Raw genomic sequence first — 19,977 nt, 5'->3', positions numbered from 1 at the left:
ACATTTTTTTTTTTTTTGGTCTTGTAGAAGGTCTTGTAGGTCTTCATAGAACCATTCAACTTCAGCTTCTTCGGCATTAGTGGTTGGGGCATAGACTTGGATTAGTGTGATTTTGAATGGCTTGCCTTGGAAAGGAACCAAGATCATCCTGTCATTTTTGAGACTGTAGCCAGGTACTGCATTTCAGACTCTTTGTTGACTATGAGGGCTACTCCATTTCTTCTAAGGGGCTCTTGCCCACAGTAGTAGATATAACGGTCATCTGAATTAAATTCACCCACTCCTGTCCATTTTAGTTTCAAATATTGATGTTCACTCTTGCCAGCTCTGTGTTTGACCACTTCCAATTTACCTTGATTCAGGGACCTAACATTTCAGGTTCCTATGCAATATTTTTCTTTACAGCATTGGACTTTACTTTCACCAGCAGACACATCCACAACTGGGTGTCCTTTCTGCTTCGGCTCAGCCTTTTCATTCCTTCTGGAGCTATTTCTCCGCTTCTTCTCCAGTAGCATACTGGACACCTACCGGCCTGGCAGGGGGTTTATCTTCCAGTGTCATATCTTTTTGCCTTTTCATACTCTTCATGGCGTTCTCAAGGCAAGAATGGTGAGTGGTTTGCCATTACCTTTTCCATGACTTTAGAGGTAGTACGGGTACAGTTGATGATCAGACTCAGGATCCAAGGGAGTTTGTGGCTGGAGAAGGGTAGACGTCACAAGAGATGAGAGGTCGTATGCTTGGCTCCATCAAATCTTTTTCATTTGTAGCTGGTGGAAAACCTAAATCAAACTGGGATTGGGAAAGAAGAAAACAGAAACTTTTGTTATCAAAAAATGAAGAGGTAGTTTAGGTTAGGCACAGCTCATAGGATGCCATCAGGGTCTAACTGTCCATCTTTCAGCTCTGATGTACTTGATAAGGGCTTCAATCTTAGGCAAGCTCTGCCTTAGTGAGAGCAAAACAGCTGCCAGCAACTCCAAGCTTTCATCCTTACCAGTCTAAGATGAGCAGAGAGTCTCTTCCCTAACTAGCGTCCTGCACCAATTCTTATTGGTCCAAATTTGGGTCACATTTCCATCTATGAGCCAGTCACTGTGATCACAAGCACTCAGTGCTGTGACTGGCTAGAACTGAGTCTCATCTACCCTTGGAATGGTTCATCAGAGGGAAAATGGGGTATAATATCAGAAGAAGAATCAGTGTGTCCTGGCTAGTAAAAACAGATGTCTTACTTCTACAGTATTGAGCAGGCTGTTCATCAGGCCATTTAGTTTGGGAGATGAGCTTGGGGTGGAGAGGAACCTCATTAAGCCAGAATCTTTGAAAGAGGAGTTGTGGGCTGGCATCAGTGACTTCATGTGTAAAATAGAATTTGGAGTGTTAGTACAGTGCCTGTTGACAATTCTTCATACTGAAAGATCCTTGAGGGCAAACGGTTTGCCTCCCTGGTACCAAATAGTGGTCCAGATCCTCCAAAAATGCTGTAAATGATGGATGGATGATGAATTAATTAATTAGTTAATCACTGAGTTTGAAAATACCGTAGATAGAAACAGGCTCACAGTACTTGACAAAGTGTTCAACAAATACATGCCTTTTCAAAATGTATCTCTTCTATTCAACTATATCAGAAGTGGAACACTGTGAAAATAGCATAGACTTTGAAGTTAAATCAAGATTTGAATTCTAGCTCTGTGTGGCTGCAAATGACTCACTACCCTAGGTCTCAGTTTTCTCATCTGTAAAATTGGGCAGAGCCGCCAATTGGTTAGAGTGCCACGTAGAGGGGGAAAGGCCAATGAAATAATTTCCCAAGGGGATCCATGGAGTGCAATCATTATTTTGATAACCTAATATAGTCAAGGCCTAGCTCTCAGCCTGACAGAGTAAAAAACTTCATTTCATCAGCACGTAAGAGGGAAGTCATTTCCCAAAAAGAGGCCCACATTAACTAAATGAGAAAGGCAGAGAATTCAGAATACCAGTGTATTAACTTACTATGAGAAATTATTTATTCATATAACTAGCATATCTTCTCCCTGTGTGCAGCTATATAGGATTGTTTGTGCTCAGGCACAGGTACTTGGGTACTTGCAGAGATGGCCCAGCCATTGGGAAACCCTAGAAAGAAAGTTCTTGGATGGTCATTGACAAGATTTATCTCTGTATCTTAGGATGAGTTTGTCCTCTTTGTTCATTGTATAGTTAAGTCTTGAAAGGCATAGTCTTTCTTTCACTTGCATTGTCTTGGGGAAAGGCTCTTCTCAGCCCCCAAAACATCAGCAATAAAGAACACCTTTCCCATCAATGCAGGCTGCATCAGCCACCAGGGTCTCCTTGACCATCAATGTCAGATGGCTTAACTCCCGCAGTCCACAGCCTGTGACAAGCCCATTCCAGATTACAGCCAATCCTTGGGAGACTGGTGTTCCTATGGTCTCTTTCTGCTCATGTGATTTCTGCCCAGAGTTATGTTCATCCAGACTTGAATCACAGCTCCTTCACCAGTTTCTATCAAAGTAAAAACTCCTACTCATACAATATGCTCACGAGTAGACTTTTCTGTAGAACCAAGGAGGCGCGGATGAGGTCTCAGGAAACATTTATATACACAGGAGAGACTGTAAGCTCTTTCAAGCCCTGTTAGACCTTCCTATTCTTTTAAAGTTCCTCTGACCTCCTGACAGGGGAGTTCCTGTTCTCAACAGACCGGACTCTCACTTCCCCACACCTCCTGTCCACCTCCCCTCCTCCCCACCCCCTCTACACTCCCCCCACCACTCCCCTTCCCTCCAAAGCAGCAAGCAGTTGCTATCCTGACTCAGGCACAGAGGCTCCACCCACTCTCTGGTGCCTCCTCCACAGCTGAAACCCAGGCCTGGGGATTTCACCTTCTAAACCCAAGGCATTATCCAAACAAAGACTGACTGTTCCTTTCTTTGGGGGCCGTCTGTGGAGAAAACAGATGTCCTGTTTGGTTGAGAAGTGCCTGGGATACACATTCAATCAATACATTTCATCCACCCCTCTGAGTCCTCTCCATTTGTTCATACATTGTTGATCAAGAAAGGTTTCATTATGACTTAAGTGTTTCTGCCCCTCTCCGCATTCCTGCGCAGGTTGGGAGGACGCCCTCAAATAACATTCCCTGACACCACATTTCCCCTATAGCTACAGGCTTTCAAAGACAAGTGCTAAATGCTGGCTCCCCAACTTCCTAGCTGTGTGATCTTGTATGAGTAACTTCACCTCTCTGGCCTGTTTCTCCTCTGACAAAATGAGGTGATAAACTAGTTTATAGACTTTTGGCGTGGGGGGTGGGGGATGAAATTTATTCCTGTAGATTGCTTTGGGCGTGCTCAGTCACTTTAGTCCGACTCTGTGACCCCATGGACTGTAGCTGGCCAGGCTCCTCTGTCCATGGGATTTCCCAGGCAAGTGTACTGGGGTGGGTTGCTATTTCCTACTCCAACCCAGGGATCGAATCCACATGTCTCGTCTCCTGCATTGGCAGATGGGTTCTTTGCCGCTGAGCCATGGGGAAGCCCCTGTAAATTGCTTAGTACATAATACAGGCTCAGTAAATGTTGCTGCTCCTTTTTATAAGTCCCTTTCTTCTCAAATAGTGTGACTTTATCAATGTAAAAAAATGAGAATTTAACCTTTGCAGTTGAATAATGCAAGCCTTGTGCTAGAGACTGAAGTGTCAGGGTCTGGCCTCAACTTGGCTTAAGGGCTATACCTGCTTGGTAGCCTAGATTACACAGGACAGCCAGGCATTCACTTAGCTATAGCCTGCTTCAGAGATGGAGAGAGGAGCAGGACATGATGAAAGATACAGTGCTAACCTCAGTAGCCTAAACTGGGAGAGGCGCCAATTGCCCTGATAATAGTTCATTTCTGGGTCAGAGAATTCAGGTCCCAGGGCTGACTAGCACCATGATGACACAGTTCCCACTAAATGTGTCCTGGACTGGGCATGAATCTCTCAGAGGCCCCTCAAATTTCCCTGGTTTCACAAAGTATGAGAAGAAGGGAGACCTCATGGACCCTCCCAGACCTCTAGGGCTGTCTTCTAGGCTCTGTGGCCCCAAGAAAAGACAGACCTCTTGATTAAATCGCTAAAGTGATCCATCTGGTCCAGGCTGTTGTTCTGGTGGCCATATCTGATGGGTGAATACCATCTTCCTCCACAAGCTATCCATTCCCTGGAGCCTCTGCCCGTTACAGGTATAGGCTGGTCGGACTGCTTTGTTTCTTGTGGCCTCTGGAAGAACAGGGTTAAGAATGGAGTGGGAGAGCCAGGCATGGGTTGGGTGAAACCAGCACCTCCCAAGGTGGGCCTCCGTGACGGAGTGCAAGAGGGCAGTGTGGGAGTTTTGAGGGACTGCCCAGCTTGTAAGAGAGATGAGGTGGGACGTTCTCTTTGCAGAAGGCAGAGCTGACTGAACCTGGACACAGGGCCCTGAGCACAGGGAGGGGTAGAGGAGATTATAGCTCATCTAAAAACTGTCTAAAGGGTGCACATCTACACGAAATCATTTAGAGTTTAGTCCCTACTTCCACAGGTACGTTATCCTTTTGACTTTATAAACTCTCCGCGCAGATCTGATCCTCCCTTGTATGACTTCAGGTTCCTGCTTGCCTGAGCTGCATCGGGGTTAAGCAGACAGGGAGAGAGCTGGAGTGTTCTGCCTTTCCACCCCTGGGGATGATCCTGAAGAAGAAATGTTGCTGTCTGTGGTGTGCCTTTGCCCCTGCACCACCCATCGCCCTGGTCCTCTTTGCAGGAGTGTGTACAGGAAGCAAGGCAGCCAGGGAAACCCGTCTCCACCTACCCAAGGCAGTGAGCCCATGACATGGAAGAAGAACTGCAAAGAAAAGAGAAAGGGTCCTGGGGACTTTACTCAGAAGCAAATAATCCTGGTGACTCTGTTTTTGTGGAATCTGCCCCTGCCAGAGTCCAGTTTAGCATCTGTAGGGACATGCTGGGCTGACAGCACCTCCCCATCTCTTTCTCAGTCCTGCGGTTTGAGGCCAAAGCCTCCAGACTGGGACCTTTGCTGGCTTGGGTCCTGTCGTGGCTCTGGGCCCATGAATTCAGGTGCTCAAAGCAGGACTCTTCTCTGAGAGGTCTTTGGTATGGAAGAAGGGCTAAGCATAGCTTCTCCTGAGGTTTTTGTTTGTTTTTTAATTATGGTAAGAATACTTAACATGAGAGCTCCTCTCTTAACAAAACTTAACATATATAATGTTATTGACTATAAATATAATGTTGTACAGCAGATCTCTGGAGCTTCTTCTGTATTTAGCTTAACTGAAACTTTATGCTTGTTGATTAGTAATTCCCCATTTCTTCTTCCCTCCACCCTCATCCCTGGCAATCACCGTCCCACTCTGACAATTTTAGATACCTCATATGGGAAATCATGCAGTATTTGTCTTTCTACAACTGGCTTATTTCACTTAGCATAATGTCCTCAAGTTTGATCCATGCTGAAACAAATCTCAGGGTTTCTTTCTTTTTAAAAAGATATTTATTTATTTATCAGCTGCATCGGATTTTAGTTGCGGTCACTGAGTCATGCAAGATCCTTGTTGCGGCGCCCAGACTATTTGTGGCACACGCAGGCTCAGTTGCTCCTCCTTAGTTATCTGACCAGGGACTGAACCCTCATTCCCTGCATTGCAAGGCAGATTCTTAACCACTGGACCACCTTCTTCTTGAAGGCCAAATAACATTCAGCTATATTTATATACCACATGTTCTTTTCCCACTCATCCATTAATACACAGTTAGGTTGCTTCTATATCTTAGCTATTGCGAATAGTGTTACAGTGAGCACAGGAGTGCTAATCTCTCTTCAAGAACCTAAAAATAAACAAGTGGGACTACATCAAACTAAAAAGCTTTTGCACAGCAAAAGAAAAAATCAAGAGAGTCAAAAGGCAATTTACAGAATAGGAGAAAATAATGCACACCATATAGGAAGTTAATCTCGAAAATGTGTACCAATTTCTACAATTCAGCCGTAAAACAAAAATGTGCTAAGGACTTAGACAAAAAAAAAAAAGTTCTTTGGACAGAGATTTCACCAAAGACAGACAAATGGCCAACATGCATATGAAAAGATACTCTAATCGTCGGGGTAATGCAAATCAAAACCACAATGAGGTATCTAATTCCTCTCAGGATGGCTATACCGTAATAGCTATAGCGGTGATGGAGGCTCTGAGACACTGGAGCCCTTGCTCACTGTTGCTGTGAAAGGAAAGTGGGGCAGCTTCAATGGAAAACGATGTTTCCTCAAAAAAAAAAAAAAAATGAAAGCAGAACTACCCTATGACCCAGCAATCCCGTGGCTAGGTATTTATGCACAAGTCTGAAATCAGAGAGATTAGCGCTCCTGAGGGTGGGTTGGTTGGTTTCTCTCGAAGTCTGGCGCTACCCGGGCTCCCTACAGCATGTAGGTCCCCGTTGCTTAAATAAAACCTCACTGTCCTTCCCCTCCACCGATCCCAGGCAGATTCCTAGGCACCCCACTGCTTACTCCAAACTGCCTTCCAGGGCCAGAATTTTGCTTCCTGCCCGGGGGACTCAAGCCAGGCCTGGGCAAGTCCCAGGGGAGAGAGCGCCCAGCTACCTGCGCGGATCAGAGCAGCGTGACGCGACAGGGACTCGCTGTGCGCTCCCCAGACGCGTGGCTTCCCTGGGCCGCGGCCAGTCCTGCTCCCCCGGCGGGGGCGGAGCGTGGCCTTTTTTGGTCCGGGGAGGAGTGGCCGCGGTCCGGGAGGTCACCGGCCCGCAGGGCTGGCTGCTGTCACTTGCGCCCTGTGCTCGGGTTCAGCTCAGCTCACCCGGTTCCTGCGCGAACCCGGAGCCCCAGCCCTCGGGAATAGCAGCCGCAGCGCCAGCCGGCCAGCCCCTCCATCCCCCTATCAGAGGCCCTATCATGTGCCAGGGGAGCATCTGGCCGTGGAGGGGCCCCCTGCCTCGCCTCCAGGTGTGGACCTGGATCGAGCCTGTGGTGGCCTCCACGCAGGTGGCCACCTCCCTCTACGACGCGGGGTTGCTCCTCGTGGTGAAAGCGTCCTTCGGAGGCGGGACCTTCTCCAATCACAGTTCCAGCCCGTCGCCCCGGGGGGCTCTCGAGGACGAACAGCAGAGGGCCATCTCCAATTTCTACATCATCTACCAGCTGGTGATGGGCCTGACGCCCCTGTTGTCGGCCTACGGGCTGGGCTGGCTCAGCGACCGCTACCACCGCAAGGTCTCCATCTGCGTGCCCCTGCTGGGCTTCCTGCTCTCCCGCCTCGTGCTGCTGCTCAAAGTCCTGCTGGACTGGCCCGTGGAGATGCTGTACACAGGGGCCGCGCTGACCGGACTGTGCGGCGGCTTCTCCGCCTTCTGGTCAGGGGTCATGGCCCTGGGATCCCTCAGCTCCTCCGAGGGCCGCCGCTCCCTGCGCCTCATTGTGATTGACCTGATTCTGGGCTTGGCGGGGTTCTGCGGGAGCATGGTCTCGGGACATCTCTTCAAGCAGATGGTCGGGCACTCCAAGCAGGGCCTGGTGCTGACCGCCTGCAGTGTAAGCTGTGCCACCTGTGCCCTTTTGTACAGCCTGTTCGTGCTGAAGGTCCCCGAGTCCAAGGCCAAGCCCCGCAAGGCCGTGGATATAGTGCCTGGCACTGCTGGCAGGTATGACACCCTGGATCCTGATCAGACAGACAAGCAGAATGTGGCGGGGCCCCCTCTACCTCCTGCAATGGCTAAGCCCAAACAAATCATCATTGCCCTGCTCTTTGTGGGCGCCATCATCTATGACCTGGCAGTGGTGGGCACAGTGGATGTGATGCCGCTTTTTGTGCTGAGGGAGCCTCTGAGTTGGAACCAAGTGCAGGTGGGCTATGGTATGGCTTCGGGGTACACCATCTTCATCACCAGCTTCCTGGGCGTGCTGGTCTTCTCCCGCTACTTCCAGGACACAACCATGATCATGATCGGAATGGTCTCCTTTGCGTCAGGAGCCCTCCTCTTGGCTTTTGTGAAAGAGACATACATGTTCTACATTGGTGAGTCTGGCATTCTTGGGGAGGCAGGACGAGGACACTGCTGATCCCCTAAGTAACGGGGTGTACACCCGCGGTGCTGTGGTCTATCACAGCTCAGCACCAGAGATCAGGTCTGCTACCTAGGAGGCACAAGGGACACAGGATTATGTGCACTTGAGTTTGGCTGTATTGTGTTATCTGTGTTGCCCACTGAAATGTAATCAGAGCAGGGTCCGTAGCTCTAGGAAGTCAAGGGAGAGATGGTCAGTGGTGCTGGGAGTCAGGAGAGGCTTCAGGCCCTGGGTGGAAGAGATGGGGTTGAGTTTATCTCCCCAATTTTAAAGGGATAAAACATTTTCAAGTAATCCAGCTGAAAAGGTCCTTTAATTAAAATAATTTCAGGTCAAGTACAGGCTTTTCAAAAAGAGAGAAAAATCCTCCATAAATGCCTTCCACAACCAATATAATACATTTCCTCAAGGAAGCAGAATGAACTTTGAGGACACAGAAAACCACAAGCAGAGCACTCTGGACCAGTGCTGTAACAGAACTTTCTAGAGCGACAGAAATGTTCTGTAACATTTCTGCCTAATACAGTAGCCATTAGTCATGTGTGGCTATGAAGCCCTTAAAATGTGGCTAGTGCAACTTGAACGGAACTTTTCATTTTATTTAAGTAGTCATGTGACTTGCCGGTGGCTAACGGAACAACTCTACACCGTTCCCAGAGACCACCCTTTGACTGAGGTCACACGGCTCAGAAAAACATCTCACAAAATGGCTAGATTACTTTTAGCAAGCTCCCAGTTAAACAGGCCAAGTGCAAGCCTGAGTAACCTCTCCCCTTCCCTCCCCATCACTTCTAGCCACTCCCACCCCACCCCACCCCCTCGCCACACACACACACACACACACCCACATCAGGATGATGAACGGGGCTAGAGGGAAAGAGCGGGCTGTAGCAGCTGTGTTAGTGGCACACGTTTCTGGATGCAGCTTGCCAAAGCTACTGAGACTGTGTCCCAGAGATGATGATGTAGGGTGAGGGCAGACACGTCCCTCCTGGAAGGCAAGGAGCTGTAAGTCACTTGAGTGACATCAGCTCCATTTCCTTAGAAACCACTAAACTCTGCCAATAAAGACGCCCTTCACCACCTGTCACGTCCCTGGTGCCTTGCCACCTTCAAGATGGGTCTGCAGCACCTACAGCCCATCCGAGAGCTCAGGGACTCAGCCTGCCCTGGGGCGGGGCGGGGAGGCGGCTTCTAAGGGAGGTTTTTCTGTTATTCTGACGCTTTGGCCGAGGCCAGGCTCCAGTGAGGAGTGTTCTCATGTGCTTCTTTTCCAGCTCGGGCCATCATGCTGTTCGCTCTCATCCCCGTCACAACCATCCGATCAGCAATGTCCAAACTCATCAAGGGCTCCTCTTATGGTGAGTGAAAGGAATCTGAGAGGTTTCAGAGCCACTTGGTTTGAGGCACAGGGTTTGGACTGACAGAAGGCACAGGAGAGAGCTCCAGCAGCAGCCTTGAAGACACTGGGCCCACACCAGTGTCCATCCAGGGCGGAAGAGGTAGGAGCAGGGGAGAGACTGGGAAAGTCACAAAGGAGAACACTGCCACCCACGGGCCGTGGGGAGAGCCAAGTGGATGGAGGCCAGAATCCTGGCAACATGCGCCGGGAACACAGAGGAAGTCAGGGAAGGGGAGGGGGATGCCAAGAGCCTCCCAGAGACTCAGCTATCAGGGAACACAGAGGGACAGCCCAGTAACCTTGGTAACCTCGGTCCCTTCCACAGGAAAGGTGTTCGTCATCCTGCAGCTGTCCCTGACGCTGACTGGGGTGGTGACATCCACGCTGTACAACAAGATCTATCAGCTCACCATGGAGAAGTTCATCGGCACCTGCTTTGCGCTCTCCTCTTTTCTCTCCTTCCTGGCCATCCTACCGATTGGGTAAGATAGGAGCAGTTCCTGCTCTTTGGGCTGGGGCTGAGGTCAAGGACCGTTGGAGCATTTCCAGCCTATTATCATAAAATATTTACTTTTCACATTTACACAATGGGTTCTGAGTAGGTTCTCCCACTAAGAAAAACTTCTCCTGTTCCCCCAAACTAATAATCTGGTAATTTGGGAATTCCCTAAAGTCATAAGTAATAAACAGAGGGCCTCAACATGCTGGCTCACTTCCTGGCAGTTTTGTAATAGGAGCCTCATATACTTTCTTGTAATCAGAGGCTGGGATAAGAAACCCTCTCGAACTACCCAGACCTTGTTGAGTCTCCTTTAGGTGACAGTCATCCGGCCTCACTTTCAAATATTCTTTCTTCTCTGTATCTTGGGAGGGCTTTGAGCACCCCTGCAGGACATGGGTAATTCCTCTGACCTCTCTGGGGAAATTGTCTCATTTGTAAAACAAGAGTGCTTACATTCTGGGAGATAACAGGCAGGAGGAAGGCTGGAGATACAAAGGCCCGTGGGGAGAGTTGCCAGCTGAGGTTATCAACAATATAGACCACATGAAATAGTCTGGTCTTCAACCAGCCCCATTCAAAAGAAATACAAAACCACAAGCACAAGTCATATTATATAATTTAAAATTTTCTAGTAGCCACGTTTAAACACGAGTAACAGGTGAAATAATTTTAATAATATATTTGATTTGGCCCAATAGCTCCAAAATATCTTTGTAATCAACCTACAAAATGAATGAGTTCTTTTGAATTAAGTCTTTGAAATCCGGTATATTTTATACTGACAGCACATCTCAACTTGGACTCCATTTGAATCCAAGAGTTCAGAAGCCAGTGTAACTAGTGGCTACATATTAGACAGTCGAGCTTTGGTCTGTTTAGGCCCTTTTCTCACGCTTGTATCAATCCCACCAGAGGAAAAAGGAACACAGTATGATATTCACAATAAGATACAAAGGACATAATATGGCTTTGCATTTTAAAGGGATCTGCTTGGTAGTACACTGGAGCCCTCCATATCATTAATGGTGGCGTTCTAGGCTGCAGGGTAGAAGAGTTGAAGGCAAAAGCTAAAGGCGGGTTGGGAAAAGCTAAAGGTAGGTTGGAAAAAGTGGGAAGTGGATGGTGAAAAGGGCTGCCTTTGGATTCTCGCATCACATTGTATAGCTTGATGTGCTTGCATAGAAAGTTGAGCTCCCTAAGACAGAAGCCATCAATCATGAGGGTTCTTTGATTTCACAGTTGAGAAAATAAGATCAAACAGCTGAGAGAATTTGTGCAAAACAGCAGACTTGATTACCACTGTAGTCTCTGGCCAGTTTTCATTTTCAAACTGTCCAGCCCTTAGGCCTTTTCATGTGCCCCTGTTTTCATGAGAGTCTTGGATGAATGCATTGGGCTTAGCTAGACCTGACCCACAATGCAAACTTCTCTGGAGTGCCAGCTCTTTGTCCAAGTGAGTAATGGATTAATAACTGTGCTACTTGGAAGTTATCAAGTCGTGTTTGATTGGCAATTGGTTGAAACAGTCTCTTTGACCTAAACAGATCAACAAAAAACAACAAAAGAAAACAAGTCTGACTAGACTAGTTAATATCTCATAGCTAGAGAGATAAATAGACAAATGAAAGCCATAAGAATATGCAATAAATGGTTCCTTTCTACAGTTTCATTGCTTTCCCTTCTTAAAGAGACTTTGGGGCATGTGAAGCAGGTGGGCTGCTCTCCCCCCAGGTGGGGACACCTCACCCCAATGGACTTGGGCCCAGTCCTACATTGTGTGCATGGAATTTTAAGATATCCAGGATCTTCCTCAGCTTATACCACAGAAGCCAGGTCAGTATTTTGAACCAATCCTAAGTAGTAATGCTTACGTGAATTGAGGCACTCAAGTAGATGCCTCTGTTGGAGACATTTAGCAGTAGAGGGACTTGCGTGCTAACAAAGCCTCCTTTGCCTGCTGTACAATGGAATCATTTGGAGAGATTTACAAAGCTACGACTGTCTGGATCCTACCGGTGGAGATTCTAACTCAGTTGATCTGGGATATAGCCTGGGCATGGGAATTTTTTAAAGCTCTCCAGTTTATTTGGATGTATAACCAAGGTTGAGAACCTTTGGTAGAAAGGGAGTGTTTCTAGTACTTTTCCCTCCACAAAGTCACTAAATGAACAAAATCCTGAAAAATTCTTTCAAGCGGCCAAGGCTGCACCACCAATCACTAAGCACGATCAACAGGAAAGACCAGTAGAACTCTCGAACTGCAGAAAGAAGAGCTACATTCCAAAGACAGAAAAGCCCAGGAAGACATGTCACAGCAGGGAGTGGAGGAGGGCAGAAGGTGGAGAAGAGAGGTTCCTGGGCCCAGCTGCCAACAGCTCATTTGCAATAAGTGACTGTGGCCCCAGCCCTTCCTGGTACTGAACTGAGCCAATTTCACGGCACCATGAGAACCTGCCCTCTCCTCCTCACTCTTCCTTATGTGCAGCAGGAGATGCTGAGGGAATGTCTGTCTGATTCTGCCCATCCGCAAGCCCCCAACCCCTCATCACACATGTACTCAGCTGCTGTCTTGTGGTTCATGGATGCCATCAGAAGCGAATGGGCTCATCTTCTTCAAAGGAGACCTCTAAGCCAGAGTTCTTTTGTACCCATCCTGTTCCCCTCCCTCAATCTCTCAAAGATAATAGTAGCAAACATGTAAACAGCCTTGATTATGTGCCAGGCACTACTTTGAATGTTTCATATGTTTTAGCCTTCTCAAACAATCCTCTGAAGCAATTACTATTTTATCCCCATTTTGCAGATGAAGAAACAAAATCTAAGGTGTCATGTAACTTGCCAAAGGTTACACAATTAATAAGAGGCAGTGACAGGATTTGAACCCAGGCAGTTGGTTCTTAGTCACTATTTGACGGTGCCACCCCTTTTCTCCCCTTAGAGTTTACTTGTACTACTTAGCAACTCCATCTCCTGAGTTCTTCCTGTCAGAACTGACACGTGGCTGGCCACCCTCTCGCCTCCTCCTCGCCCCAGCCATGTTGTACAGTGCTGGTCTGCACCTGCTTACTTCCACTCACTTTCAACCCCCTCCAGACTGACTTCCCTGTTCAATGCCTCCAGGGCCGCACTGAGATCTGACTTCCTCACGGCCGAGTACACTGGACTCCCCGCCATCCCCTCCACATCGGTTCTCAGTGGCCCCCAACACTGTGGGTCACTTCTTCCTTGGAAGGCACTTGTCACTTGGCTTTCTTAACACCTCCTCTCCCGGGTTTCTCCTACCTCTCTGACTTCTCCACAAACCTCCAGGTGGAAGAATTCTTTGGGGCTCAGATCTGGGTTGTCTTCTCACTTCATAGTCCCGAAGCAATCTAAATTATTTTCAAAATTTCAAATTACCATCTCAGTTTCCAAAATTGCATCCTTGACGCCCTTCTAACATCTGCTTCCCTCCAGTCTTGCCCATCCCATTAAATGGCATCACACTCAGCCAGGAAAGAAATCTGAGGGTCACCAAAGTCCTCCTGCTTCTTCATCTTCCCGTACCTCCCATCCATCAAGCCTCATTGATTCTACCTCCAATATATGCCTCAAACTACTGTTGCTACCCCTAGTCCAAATCACTTGGGGGATCAACTTCACCCTTGAGCCAATCTCCCCATGTCCATCCACCCTCTTTTTACCAGGTGGCCTGAGAAATTTCCTTAGAGTGGACACCAGTTCACATCATCTCCTGCTCAAAGCTCTGTACTTGGCTTCCACGGTTCTTAGGATGAGCGCCACTGTCTCACGGTGGACCACAGGTCCTGCATAACCCAGCCTCACATTCTTCTCCAGCCTGCTATTCCTGCCACTCACCATGCTCCCCTCTCTGCTGCAGCCCCAGGAGCCTCCCCCTCATGCCCTGCCCCCTTCTTTACCCACATGTCGTGTTTTCTGGCTGGGCTGAGTCTTCGTTCCTGCACGGGCTTTTCACTGCGGTGGCTCTCTCATCACAGAGTGCAGGTTCCAGGTCATGCGGGCTTCAGTAGTTGTGGCTCATGGGCTAAGTTGCTCCTTGGCATGCAGGATCTTCCCAGACCAGGGATCAAACCTGTGTCTCCTGCACTGGCAGATGGATTCTTTACCACTGAGAAGCTGGACGCCTCACACCTCTTTCTTAATATAGCTAGATGTGGTCTTGACTTGAACACCATTTTCTCAAAGAGGATTTGAGAAAATTCCCTTCCTAATCTAAGTTAGATCTTTCTATGATATGATCCCCTAGCTTCCTATACTTTTCCTTCAGAGCATGAGAGTTGATGATTACTTAGTGATTAGTTTTACATGCTTGCTCACTAGACCATAGGCTCCCTGAGGGCAGGAACCACACCTGTTTGAGTGACCTTGTATGCTGTGTCCAGCAGAGAGCTTCAGTTCAGTTCAGTCACTCAGTCGTGTCCGACTCTTTGCGACCCCATGAATCGCAGCACACCAGACCTCCCTGTCCATCACTAACTCCCGGAGTTCAATCAGATTCACGTCCATCGAGTCAGTGATGCCATCCCGCCATCTCATCCTCTGTCATCCTCTTCTCCTCCTGCCCCCAATCCCTCCCAGCATCAGAGTCTTTTCCAATGAGTCAACTCTTCGCATCAGGTGGCCAAGGTATTGGAGTTTCAGCTTTAGCATCATTCCTTCCAAAGAAATCCCAGGGTTGATCTCCTTCAGAATGGACTGGTTGGATCTCCTTGCAGTCCAAGGGACTCTCAAGAGTCTTCTCCAACACCACAGTTCAAAAGCATCAATTCTGCAGCGCTCAGCTTTCTGTAGAGTCCAACTCTCACATCCATACATGACCACAGGAAAAACCATAGCCTTGACTAGACAGACCTTGGTCGGCAAAGTAATGTCTCTGCTTTTGAATATGCTATCTAGGTTGGTCATAACTTTTCTTCCCAGGAGTAAGCATCTTTTAATTTCATGGCTGCAGTCAACATCTGCAGTGATTTTGGAGCCCCCCAAAATAAAGTCTGACACTGTTTCCCCTGTTTCCCCATCTATTTCCCATGAAGTGATGGGACCAGTTGCCATGATGTTCGTTTTCTGAATGTTGAGCTTTAAGCCAACTTTTTCACTCTCCTCTTTCATTTTCATCAAGAGGCTTTTTAGCTCCTCTTCACTTTCTGCCATAAGGGTGGTGTCATCTGCATATCTGCGGTTATTGATATTTCTCCCGGCAATCTTGATTCCAGCTTGTGTTTCTTCCAGTCCAGCGTTTCTCATGATGCACTCTGCATATAAGTTAAATAAGCAGAGTGACAATATACAGCCTTGATGGACTCCTTTTCCTATTTGGAACTAGTCTGTTGTTCCATGTCCAGTTCTGACTGTTGTTTCCTGACCTGCATACAGATTTCTCAAGAGGCAGGTCAAGTGGTCTGGTATTCCCATCTCTCTCAGAATTTTCCACAGTTTATTGTGATCCACACAGTCAAAGGCTTTGGCATAGTCAATAAAGCAGAAATAGATGTTTTTCTGGAATTCTCTTGCTTTTTCCATGACCCAGAGGATGTTGGCAATTTGATCTCTGGTTCCTCTGCCTTTTCTAAAACCAGCTTGAACATCAGGAAGTTCATGGTTCATGTATTGCTGAAGCCTGGCTTGGAGAATTTTGAGCATTACTTTACTAGCGTGTGAGATGAGTGCAATTGTGCGGTAGTTTGAGCATTCTTTGGCATTGCCTTTCTTTGGGAGAGCTTAGTGCATAAGAAATACTCAAAGTCTTTAATGAAAGAACAATCTGACAGAGGGTGTGACGTCAGCACTACTGACCACCCAGGAGCTGCCTGTTGAGCTGCCATGTCAGGGGTTGGCCACCACCATAATCAACAAAAGTTAATCAACAAAAGTTGATCAACAGTCAATCTAAGGAAGAAATAGAAAATTTTAGTCCTGCTAATCCAAGGATTATAACCCAGAGGGAGACTATTTCAGGAAACGCCAAGGACTGTTCTACCTATAAGACGCCAAGGCACAGTTACAGTTCTATGTTTGTGAGACAACGTATTGTGGAGGGGGTGGGGGATAAATTAAAAGAGTTTGGGATTAACATATACACACTGCTGCTGCTAAGTTGCTTCAGTCATGTCCGACTCTGTGTGACCCCATAGACGGCAGCCCACCAGGCTCCTCTGTCCTAGGATTCTCCAGGCAAGAACACTGGAGTGGGTTGCCATTTCCTTCTCCCACACATGCATGCATGCTAAGTCGCTTCAGTTGTGCCTGACTCTGTGTGACCCTATGGACAGCAGCCCAACCAGGCTCCTCTGTCCACGGGATTCTCCAGGCAAGAATACTGGAGTGGGTTGCCATCTCCTTCTGCTATATACACACTGCTGCTGCTGCTGCTGCTGCTAAGTCGCTTCAGTCGTGTCTGACTCTGTGCGACCCCATACACAGCAGCCCATCAGGCTCCCTGGGATTCTCTAGGCAAGAGTACTGGAGTGGGTTGCCATTTCCTTCTCCAATGCATGAAAGTGAAAAGTCAAAGTGAAGTTGCTCAGTCGTGTCCAACTCTTTGCGGCCCCATGGACTGCAGCCTACCAGGCTCCTCTGTCCATGGGATTTTCCAGGCAAGAGTGGGGTGCCATATAAAATAGGTAAACAAGGGCCTACTCTATAGCACAGGGAACTCAATATCTACTAACCTATAATGGAAGAGAATCCAAAAAAGAATATATATATCACTTTGCTGTACACTTGAAAAAAACACATTATAAATGAACATACTTCAGTTTTTAAACATTTCCCAAGATGGACCAGGCAGGGACAAACCAAAGCAACATATTGACAATTTACGTAGTCCAACAAGGTGAGTGGTGGGTTGTGACCTATTACAAGATTGAGAAAGGAATGTTATCTCCCAGGGAATTATCTTATTGGCACCAGGAAGAAATTCTTTTTTTTCTTTCCCAGTGAGTAGGAATTCCTGCGTCTTCTAAGGGGATCAAGTTGACACAATGCAGGCGCGCAATACACTCTAAAGCGGAGGAGATGGTTACTCAAATGGGCAGAGAATCTTAATGTTGAAGAGTTTTCCTGTCCTGCTTTAAAATAACTCACCAACCATACTGGGGTGAGCCGTGGAGTCGGGCCTGGAACAGTCCCCGTGGTCCTGGGCTGCCTGCCTCTACTCGCCTCCCGCCAGCTCTGTCATACAGTGAGCTTTAAGGATAGTGAGCGCTCCTCCCTGGAGAGCCCTGGCGCTCACAGAAGGTAGGAAATCTGTGTTTGGAAGTTTCTACAAAGCTTTTCCTTAGAAGGATTTGGATTTCTGCCCACACCCCACCCACTAGCTCCAGATGTGGTCCATCCATTAGGAAGAACTGTGTTCCAGCTTAGAACCTGGGGTTCCTAGAGCTCAAACAGTGGAGAAGGAGAACACCAGAGGCTGAAGGGCACGCCAAAGGTCACACAGATTCAAGACTTCAATACAGCTCTTCATTCCTAGGCGTCCATCTCATCTCCCAGTATTTTTAAACAATGTGATGATTTATGGAAGAGAAAAAAGGGCAATGCAAAGGCAGAAGGGGACGCAGCTAATTCCGCTTGGGATGAGTGAAGCTTGTGCTTGAGGTCCGCATGGGAGTGCATCATCAGAGGGAAGTGAGATGGAAAGAGGCTCCAAGAAAGGGAAAATGCAGATGCAAAGGGCTCTCCATATTACGGGACAGGAAGGAGGCTGGAGTGAGGGAAATTCCCTGGGGCCACTTTCCTCCAGAGAGTACAGCGGTTCTGCTGCCATAATGGACAGAGTCTCCGAGAGATGGCTAGAGACCCTCCCTCCCCATTCCAGCTGTTCCCCTGTAATTCTCTGTTGTAAATTCTTACAGCATCGTGGCCTATAAGCAAGCCTCATGGCTGCAGCCTGGAGACATCACAGAGAAATGAAGATGCTGATCTGCGGGAGCCAGAAAGACCAGCAACGGCCAGACTCCCTCTGAAGACCAAGGACGGGACCAGGAACTGGTGTCCACAGCAATTCATTGCTCAGTGAACCCAAGTTCCAGCCAGAGTTGGCCTCAGAATGACTTGCTGTGGCTCAGGGGTCCTGGGTGGGTGGCGGAAAGCACTTAACTGGTGATGGAGACACTTTCTCAGCTTTCAGACGTTGCTATTAGGCAGAGGTTGGGTTCTGCAGACAGTAGAGTGCGAACTTTCAAGGGAGATACAGAGGCCACAGGCACAGCCATACCCAACATGGAAGCCAGTTTTTTTTTTCCAGGAATGTTCTGGGGCCTCCACCCATGGTAACTAGTCACCCAGGAGAATGGAAAGGCAGTCAACCACCTGAGGGGGATGAGGAAGGGAATTTTCAAAAGAACTGCCAACAGTGAACATCATTCAGTATTTTTAAAATTGAAACAGAACCTTGAAAACAAAGTTTAGCTTTCTTCCCTCAGGCCTTGTTAGCCATGAATGACAAGGGAGCGATCTAGGGCACATGCATTTGAAGTCAGTGTAGTTTTAAGAAGGAAATTATCAAAAAGGCTTTCTTCAAAGGAATATTTTCCATCAATAGTACTTCCCACAGTGAGAGGTGTGAAAGGAGAGGGGAGATATGCTAACACCATTTTGAGGTACTTATTTTTTTTTAATTATGTGAATAAAAGACTCACCTCCTAATAAATCAACATTCATAGCATGAGTGTGTGACTCACTGTCTCTTTGGTCAGCTTCTCTCTAGAACTCAGACATGGCATTCTCAGACTAGGATAAAACTTAAAGCTAGAGAATGCATCTAAATCTCAGAGCATTTGGGCTCGGAGTCTGTTATCATCACTGATGCCCTGCATGGACTGGTCCAAAACTTCAAGGCTGCATCTTCTCGGGTCCTAGCACCATGCTAGGTGCTGAGGTAGAGCAAGCCTGTGACAGCTCCCAGCCCACCAGTGTCTGACCTAGTGGGCGGAGCAGACAGAACAACAGGCAGTCATGTATCTTATAGTGAACACTAACATAAGGGAGCATATAACCCAAATCCAAGAGCGCAGCGAAGGCTTCTCGGGAGAAGTGGCATAAAACGGGAAAGATGATTTACCAAGGCTGGGTGTTAAGTGGGACTCCAGGCAGAAGGAACATGCTGGAAGACCTGACAGTGAAAATATCCCCAAATACAGAAAATCAACATGGAGGGAGAAAAGAGGGATGGAGGGAGAAAAGAGGGATGGAGGGAGAGGTATCGAGGGGGCTGGAATCGAGAGGTGAGCTGGGACAGTGAGGAGGAACATCAAATCAGAGCCTTTAAAAAGTTTCTCTTTAGGGACTTCCCTGGTGGTACAGTGGATAAGAACCTGCCTGCCAATGTAAGGGACACAGGTTCGAGCCCTGATCTGGGATGATTTCACATGCCGTGGGCAACTAGGCCCGTGTGCCACAACTTCTGAGCCTGTGCCCTACATCCCAAACATTGCAACTACTGAAGCCCACATGCCTAGAGCCTGTGCTCTGAAATACGAGTAACAACCGCAATGAGATGCCCGCGTACTGCAACCAGAGAAAGCCCTCACGCAGCAGAAAGGCACAGGGCAACCAAAAGTGAGCACATTAGCTTTTTAAAAAAGGTTCCTCCTTAGAAATGCAAATCAGAACTACAATGAGGTACCTACCACCTCACACCAGCCAGAATGACCGTCATTAAAAAGTCTGCAAATAACACATGCTGGAGAGGGTGTGGAAACCCTCTTACACTGTTTCTGGGAATGTACACTGGTACAGCCACTACAAAGAACAGTATGGAGGCTCCTCAGAAACTAGAGTCACCATATGATCCTGTAATCCCACTCCTGGGCATATACCCAGACAAAACTGTAACTCAAAAAGATTCATAGCACTATTTACAATAGCCAAGACAAGGAAAAGCCTGAGATGTCCATTGACAGATGAATGAAGAAGTGGTGCAT

General features: G+C 47.7%; 1 protein-coding gene across 1 annotated transcript; it reads left to right on the top strand.

The window, feature by feature from the left end:
- Positions 6,154-18,722, top strand: SLC46A2 (solute carrier family 46 member 2). The gene is made up of 4 exons (XM_013966271.2): positions 6,154-8,079; positions 9,407-9,490; positions 9,857-10,013; positions 17,908-18,722. The coding sequence occupies exons 1-4, from the start codon at positions 6,960-6,962 to the stop codon at positions 17,963-17,965; spliced, it is 1,419 nt and encodes a 472-aa protein (XP_013821725.2). The 5' UTR covers positions 6,154-6,959; the 3' UTR covers positions 17,966-18,722.

This window comes from Capra hircus, chromosome 8, assembly GCF_001704415.2.
Source record: "Capra hircus breed San Clemente chromosome 8, ASM170441v1, whole genome shotgun sequence".
NCBI lineage: Eukaryota > Metazoa > Chordata > Mammalia > Artiodactyla > Bovidae > Capra > Capra hircus.
The sequence above is the reverse complement of the archived record's forward strand: the minus strand, read 5'-3'. Positions and strand labels throughout refer to the sequence as shown.

Bases quoted from the DNA above. Each gene is read 5' to 3' on its own strand.
- SLC46A2 (XM_013966271.2), top strand. From the start codon at position 6,960: ATGTGCCAGGGGAGCATCTGGCCGTGGAGGGGCCCCCTGCCTCGCCTC. The intron at 8,080-9,406 runs GTGAGTCTGGCA...CTTCTTTTCCAG, and splicing joins GACATACATGTTCTACATTG to CTCGGGCCATCATGCTGTTC. The intron at 9,491-9,856 runs GTGAGTGAAAGG...TCCCTTCCACAG, and splicing joins CATCAAGGGCTCCTCTTATG to GAAAGGTGTTCGTCATCCTG.